The 7,881-nt window shown below is 48.3% G+C and overlaps 1 protein-coding gene across 1 annotated transcript; it reads right to left on the bottom strand.

Annotated features, from left to right (window-relative positions):
- Positions 1-359: 359 nt before the first annotated feature.
- On the bottom strand, positions 360-6,554 carry LOC116593725 (tubulin alpha-1C chain). The gene is made up of 4 exons (XM_032348095.1): positions 6,441-6,554; positions 3,420-3,642; positions 3,128-3,276; positions 360-1,453 (listed from the first exon to the last, which is right to left on the bottom strand). The coding sequence occupies exons 1-4, from the start codon at positions 6,441-6,443 to the stop codon at positions 479-481; spliced, it is 1,350 nt and encodes a 449-aa protein (XP_032203986.1). The 5' UTR covers positions 6,444-6,554; the 3' UTR covers positions 360-478.
- Between the last annotated feature and the right edge of the window lie 1,327 nt (positions 6,555-7,881).

Below are 7,881 nucleotides of genomic sequence, written 5' to 3'. Positions count from 1 at the left end.
AACAGGAGCTGGAAGCTTGTTTAAAAAAAAAAAAAAAAAAAGCAAGCATTATTTTCTAATGCTCCCCTCCAGATCTACAGATGAGGACCTAAATCTTAATACCTACGTGTGATTCACATCCACACTTTAGCCTGAGAAACACTGGCCCAACCTGAGCCTGTTGCCTTGCTGGTGATAGGATTCTATCCCTGCTCATCAATCGGGTCTTCAGTGAAACAAACCACTTAGCACAGTGCATGGTACCTAGAAGCTACCTACAGTGTTGATCCAATGACTGGGGAGAGCCTCTGCCAGCCTCCTCCACTCCCAATTGGCCTTAAGTAAGTAGGGCTAGTAATTACCATGATACAGAAGCCAGCTTGATATTTAAAATGGAAATATCACTTTTATTGACAAGTTAGGGCCATGGACAGACAGCTTCCAGAACAGAAAAAAGACAGTCCCAAGACAACGGAGTGTAAAAATCATAGCAGACAGCCTAATACTCTTCACCCTCATCCTCTCCCTCAGCACTATCCGCTCCGACCTCCTCATAATCCTTCTCAAGGGCAGCCATGTCCTCACGGGCCTCAGAAAACTCCCCTTCCTCCATGCCCTCCCCCACATACCAGTGAACAAAGGCACGCTTGGCATACATCAGGTCAAACTTGTGGTCCAGGCGAGCCCAGGCCTCAGCGATGGCTGTGGTGTTGCTCAGCATGCACACAGCTCGCTGGACTTTGGCCAGGTCTCCACCGGGCACCACAGTGGGAGGCTGGTAATTAATGCCCACTTTGAAGCCAGTGGGGCACCAGTCCACAAACTGGATGGTACGCTTGGTCTTGATGGTGGCAATGGCGGCATTGACATCTTTGGGAACCACATCACCCCGGTACAACAGGCAGCAAGCCATGTATTTACCATGGCGAGGGTCACATTTCACCATCTGGTTGGCTGGCTCAAAGCACGCGTTGGTGATCTCTGCTACTGTAAGCTGTTCATGGTAGGCTTTCTCAGCAGAGATGACGGGGGCATAGGTGGCCAGAGGGAAGTGGATACGGGGATAGGGCACCAGGTTGGTCTGGAATTCTGTCAGATCAACGTTCAGGGCTCCATCAAATCTGAGGGAAGCGGTAATGGAGGACACAATCTGGCTAATAAGGCGGTTAAGGTTAGTGTAGGTTGGGCGTTCGATATCGAGGTTTCTACGACAGATGTCATAGATGGCCTCGTTGTCTACCATGAAGGCACAATCAGAGTGCTCCAGGGTGGTGTGGGTAGTGAGGATGGAGTTGTAGGGCTCAACTACAGCTGTGGAAACCTGAGGGGCTGGGTAGATGGAGAACTCCAGCTTGGACTTCTTGCCATAATCGACAGAGAGACGTTCCATCAGCAGGGAGGTGAACCCGGAACCAGTCCCCCCTCCAAAGCTGTGGAAAACCAAGAAGCCCTGAAGACCTGTGCACTGGTCAGCCTGTAAAAGAAAAGTTTTAATTTTAGCCTTGGTGAAAGCTGCAATGACTTCTTTCAATTCATAATTCCATTGATCGAGATTTTTTTTTTAATTGTTTTAAGTTTTTTTAAAGTAACCTCTACATTTAATGTGGGGCTCAAACTCACAAGCCTGAGATCAAGAGTCGAGCACTCTTCTGAGCCAGCCAGGTGCCCCCAATTGAAATTTCTTTAATCTTCTGAACAGTATTTGCTAAGACAGCAATTATAACGAGCTTCTAAGTGCTCAAATTCAGGGAAACTTTTCACAGTTCTTGGAAGGGGGGAATCTGCTAAACAGCTATTTAAAAATGAACTATCTTCACTTCCACAGAAGAATCAGGAGGGCAAGGCCCAAGTTTCAGTCGCTGAGAGGGCAACCTCTGGCCCCCTTGTCCCTTGTGGTGACTACAGGGAAGGGAAATTTCTCACAGGTGGAGAGCTACCAAGCAAGGACAGGCCTGGGACCACCAGCCCTCGACAACGGAGGTCTTACAAAGACCTGTCAGCTGCTTTCCAAGCTGGAATACCACAGAAGAGCCAAGTTCCAATGCCCTGGTGTTAGGAGTCAGGCTGGGTCCGGATCCGGCTCTACCAGTTCCTTGCTATATGGCTCTGATCAAATTTATTTCCCAATCTCAGCTTTCGCATTTATCAATGGAGAATAGTAACCTACTTCGGGTTGTTGAGAATTAAGTGAGTACTTGTCAGAGAGCCTGACACAGTAAACACCAGTTATCAGAGAAAGTCTACGGATTCTGCAAAAGCTAACATGCTACCACAGCTCCACAAAGCCTAACATCACTGGAGCTCTCCACCACTTCACTACACCATTCTGGTTAACAAGCAGAAAAGTCTATGAGACTTTTCAAAGTTCTCACCTGACAATCCTCACTTCTCAGAAGTGATGAGATTTGGGGCGCCTGGGTGGCTCAGTAGGTTAAAGCCTCTGCCTTCGGTTCAGGTCATGATCCCAGGGTCCTGGGATCAAGCCCCACATCGGGCTCTCTGCTCAGCAGGGAGCCTGCTTCCCTTCCTCTCTCTCTGCCTGCCTCTCTGCCTACTTGTGATCTCTGTCTGTCAAATGAATAAATAAAATCTTTTTAAAAATAAATAAATAAATAAGAAGTTTCCAGTGTCTGCCATTTCTAGTCAGGGTTATGCTGGCTTCTTGTGCTCTGACCCTTCTGTCTTGATACAAAGCACCAAATGTAAGGTAATCCAATACTGTTTTTTAGGAGTCTGATCAGTACATGTCACAGTCTGCCACCTACTCAATGTGACTAAGAAGACCTAAAAAGGGGCATGGGAACTTGAAGCAGGGAACCTGATTAATATGAACCAGGATGTTTAATAATCTTAAACATCAATTAAACTGTTAAGCCTCCCGGGTCCTCACCTTGACTTTAGGTAAATTGCCCTAACTGCCTCGAGCAATTGCCCAAGTCTGCCTTATGAGACATGGAAATACGCAATGGAGCACTTAAACCGGCCCCAAATAGTTGTTGCATAACCCAGGACCATCTGGTTCAAAATCCAGTTCCTTAGTGAGCACTCAACGGCTCACTTCAGTGTGCAAAGAAGGATTCTTACAGCTTTAAGAGAGACCAAACTATAAGAAAACGCTCACCCCACTTTAAATAAAACATATGTTTACCAGCTTCCGAATTCGGTCCAAGACAAGGTCAATGATCTCCTTGCCAATGGTGTAGTGCCCTCGGGCGTAGTTGTTGGCAGCATCTTCCTTGCCTGTGATGAGCTGCTCAGGGTGGAAGAGCTGGCGGTAGGTGCCAGTGCGAACTTCATCTGGAAAAGGCAAACACAGCAGCCCCCCATCACTCACCACCTGCACAAGCCTGCTCAATGTCACGGGGTCCTTGAAGCCCCAAGACAGACCTCCTGTCCCAGACCCCCCAGGGGAGCTCACCAGGTTACAGAGGCCAACTCACCAATGACTGTGGGTTCCAGGTCTACAAACACGGCCCGGGGCACATGCTTGCCAGCGCCCGTCTCACTGAAGAAGGTGTTGAAGGAATCGTCTCCTCCCCCGATGGTCTTGTCACTTGGCATCTGGCCATCGGGCTGAATGCCATGCTCCAGGCAATAGAGCTCCCAGCAGGCATTGCCAATCTGGACACCAGCCTGGCCGACGTGGATGGAGATACACTCACGCTGTGGGAAGAAGAAAGGAAAATATCAGAATAGGACAGATCAGATGGAACGTTTAGGAATGATTCACACCTAAATGACTAATTAACCTTCAGGATAGATAATCACCTTTCTGGAAGTCACTCCTGCCCAAGGTTATTTCACAAGCAAGAGCCTTTGGTGACTAATTCGGAGAAAATGCTTTGCAAAACCAAAGATATGTTAATGAACTACTAGGCAGGACCAGAGATCAGACCCTTGCTTCGTAGTCACATTAGATATTCAAGGTCAGGTTTCCACCATTTTAGAAAAACTGAAGCTCTGCTAAAGCAATACATTTCCCCCAGCTCCTGGGAAATATGCCTGCCACGATTCCTTAAAGGCATGCAAAATTCCCCTTTGGAGCTCTGATTCATTCTGTGTGATTGTGTAACTGTTGAGCTCATTTGGTCCCTCTTTAATCCTATTCTTTAAAAGACAAGGGCTTCTGCCTCTCCCTTTAAAACCAGCTTAAACCAGCAAACCACAGCCATATGACTCACGGAGAAAATGCCAGATAAGCAGCAGCTGGCTGTATTCTAAAAACTGTGGTCAGAGGCAGCTTTTTAACCCTGCGGAAGAACTTAATCTTAAGGAAGAACATTTTTCCTATACTATCAACACATCTTGAGTAGGAAGGGTTGAAGACACGTGGAAATAGAAGGCAGGAGTGTCAACGAGACTTGACTAATAGCTTAAGGAATTAGTTGTTTCCTACCAAGACGTACATACAGAGATCTCTGGTACTGTGAGGAAAAAGCCTTCGGCGTCAAGAATTTAACGATATTGGGAAAATGTCTGTTTTCCTTTACTTAATGAACAAGATCATTTATAAGTTTCCAAACTCATTTCTGCCTAGTAAAGTAAGACTGTGAACACAGAATCTTTGCCTTCATATTTAAGAGGAAGACAAAAAATGGTGCTTTATTGTATTTCACCGTAAGTCAGACTACTTTGCAGACTAGTAGAGGACTTTCAAAAAATACTGACACCAAATATCTACCTCCTTTTATGTTTTCCCCAAATATGAGGGTTTCAAGTTTTTAAAAGCTGCTAACAGGAAACTAGTTAGAGAAAACACCACCACTAAGATCTCAAAGGGCCTAGTTTCATAAGCTGAGATAATTAAAAACCCCAATCATCCACAACCTTTGACCTATGGTCCTCCCTCCCGCCTACACTCCTCATAAAACACCCATGGTCTCCTCACCACATCACCGAGCTCATGATTACCTGCATTGACTCGCCCAGCTCTAGGGCTGTGGGAGAAAGGGGAGTTGGTTGTTCTAATGAACCTATGACTATTTACCATTGCATCATGTTTACCTTTAACTGGACTTTGGAAATTCTACGGAAAGCTGGAGAGAGTGCAGTTCCTGACAGCTCCAGGCCCAAGGAGATAAAGTATTTGAGAAAAGCCTTTCATTCTACTGTTTCTTCTATTGACTTACGGGCCCAAAACAACTTTCACTGTGCAACACTTTTTTTTTTTAAGATTTTATTTATTTGGCATACAGATCACAAGTAGGCAGAGAGGGAGACAGAGAGAGCCCAAAGCAGGCTCCCTGCTGAGCAGAGAGCAGGGGGTGGGGGGGCCTCATTCCAGGACACTGGGATCATGACCTGAGCGGAAGGCAGAGGCTTTAACCCACTGAGCCACCCAGGTGCCCCTCTTAATTGCTTTCTTGTTAGACCATGGTCACTACCTGCCCTCCACTCTCTCCTGGCCACTCAGGAGATGAAGACACAGGTGATCAACTCACTTAATCTAGCTTTCACTGGATAAGCAGCCACCTTAAAAAAAAAAACAACTATTAATCTAGCCAGTGCCTGCCTAAATCCGTCTGCTGCTCTTGCTCTCCTGCCCTTCTTTAAAAAGCCCCACTATTTTCTGAATCACTCCTTGACCAGTATCTTTCCACCTCCCTTGCTGAAATGCACTCAAACAATTTGTTACAGCCAGACTTAGTTTTGACAACAGGGGTAGTCTCTGAAGAGGGTGACTTCACGGTATCCCCCTTTCTTTAAAGATATTATTTTGAAACATTTAATACACAAATCCTGGCTTAACAGCATGACTTCTTTTAGGTAGACCTCCAACAGACCTTCTCTAAGAACACATTGTTAGTACTTGTTTACTCAACAGTTTTATAAGAAACTGTCTTTTTATAGACTAGTTTTTAAAAACGTGGCCTAAGCACAAAGCTTGAGCTATAAACATCCCACTGCATTAACATTAGAATTGCAAAATTAGACAAAGTGGCGGTTAATAATTCCCTTAAAAGGAGCAGCCTGCCTACCTCCTTCAGGTGGACTGATGCAACTGGAAGCCCTCCCCGGAGACAAGACCCAGGTGACTCAGCGGGGAGTCACTGGACGCCGGAGAGGGGGGCCAGGAAGTGGATGCACCTTCGGGGCCGGAGTGCTAAGACACCGGGAAGGTGAAGTCATTTAGAGAAATGGAGGGGAGGCATTTTTTTAGTTTTCACGTCTTTCGGGGCCAATGTGACGGCTCGCTGGTCTGCCTTCGGTTGTGGCGAGCCCTGGGGCGATGCCCTCTCACTGGGATCTAGAGGGCTTTCCACTTCCCCCCAAGGCAGCGTCCTGGCCGCCTTTTCGAGCCTGAACATAAGTTTGCCGGTAAACTCGGCTTTCCCAACCCGGTCATCAGAAGCCAGTTTACTCGCAGGCGTCCGGGACGCGGCCCCACGTGCACCCGGGTTCCACCGCCCCTTCGGGCTGTTCTCACCTCCACGTCACATCCCCAGGACCCCTCCACTCACCATGACTGAGACTTATAGGGTTCGTTGGGGCTGGAGAAGGCGAGGGGACGGCGACAAGGTTCTCCCGCTGACAGACTACCAAGGAGTCCGGGGGAGAAGTGGTAAGTGGTAAGTACGCCCCCCGAGGGACCCTATATACCCCGTCCGTGGCCACGTGATTTGGGGGGCGGGCCCCTGACCCCGCCCCGGCCGCTGCGACCCCGCCTCCGAGCCCCGGGCCGCGGGCAGGACGCCGGGTCGCACCCAGCCCCGCAGAGAGGAGGGCGCGCGGCGCTGATTGGTGGGTTCAAAAGTTCAAACCAAACTCTTCGGAAGGAGCCGGCGCTAGGGAGGGAGGAGACATCCTGGGGCCTGGGAAGGCGCGGGTTGGGCGGGGAAAGGATGGGGACGGCGATCGGAAGGAAAAGGAAGGCGAAGCATCTACCGGGTTCCCAGTGGTTTCCGGGAGAAGGAGAGGGGTCGTCAGGTGGGTAAAGCCGCAGGAGTTAGTGGGCAGGTGTAGGGAGCGCAGCCCTTCCCGCCGTGCCCCCCGCCCGGGGGTCTCCGGACCATCGAGCGGCGGCCGGCGAGACCGACAGCCAGTCCCCGCCGCTCGCCTCCCGGTTGCGGGGCCCCCGCTCCCGCCTTGCAGAGCCCTGGCGCCCGCTTCTCTGGCGGCCGAGGGATTCCGGAGAGAGAAGGCCTTGCTCCCCGTTCCAGCTCTTAATTACCACCAGCCGGCCTAAAGCCCATATTCTCTTCTTTACTTGTTTTTCTACCTTCTTTTAAATGAACCTTTTGTCCCTAACAACAGTCTCCTTTCAGTTGGTGCAAAAGCAGTTTCATCCGTTCGTTATAATAGCTTCGATTTCTTAGTGCTATTTCGAGTAGTTGGTTTTTCACACTATATCAATCTCATTTCATCCCTACGACAAACCCTGTGAGTCATCCCCATTTTACAGATGAGGAAACGAGGCCTCAGAGGAATTAAACTAGTTTAAGTTCGCACAGCTGGAGTAATGGAGCTGCCCATAAGCCCTCACTACTCTGTACAGCCTGATGGTCAATAAACCGTGCTGACCGTCTCTGCAAAGGTTTATTTCTCAGAAGCATGCTTTACTTCAGCTGTTTTTCTTTCTTTGAAACTTTATCGTGTTATCTTAGCTCCTCACCCTCTCAGGGTGATAGAGTTTATGGAAATATTCAGAGAACAAAAGTGACTGCTCTACAGAATAGAAGTTACAGGACTTTTTCCTGAAGTAGAAAGAGGCAAAATGAAAAGAAAAATGGATTTGGGATACAGAATAGGCAGAATTCAAGATACACCCCAACTGTTCCACACAAAGTAAACGCAGTGGAAATATGCACAGAGACTCCTTTTCAAATGACAGTACCCCAGTTAGGTCATCAAATATTTATTGAGAACCTACTGTGGGGCAGGATATTCTGAAAGTTGGAATAA

Source organism: Mustela erminea, chromosome 6, assembly GCF_009829155.1.
Source record: "Mustela erminea isolate mMusErm1 chromosome 6, mMusErm1.Pri, whole genome shotgun sequence".
Classification (NCBI taxonomy): domain Eukaryota; kingdom Metazoa; phylum Chordata; class Mammalia; order Carnivora; family Mustelidae; genus Mustela; species Mustela erminea.
Note: the sequence above shows the minus strand (reverse complement) of the source record. Positions and strands in the feature narration are given on the sequence as shown.

What these genes read in the sequence shown, in the direction of transcription:
- LOC116593725 (XM_032348095.1), bottom strand. An exon ending in CCTGGAACCCACAGTCATTG is followed by an intron (nt 3,277 to 3,419) that starts GTGAGTTGGCCT and finishes TGCCTTTTCCAG; the next exon opens with ATGAAGTTCGCACTGGCACC. An exon ending in TGGACCGAATTCGGAAGCTG is followed by an intron (nt 1,454 to 3,127) that starts GTAAACATATGT and finishes TTTCTTTTACAG; the next exon opens with GCTGACCAGTGCACAGGTCT.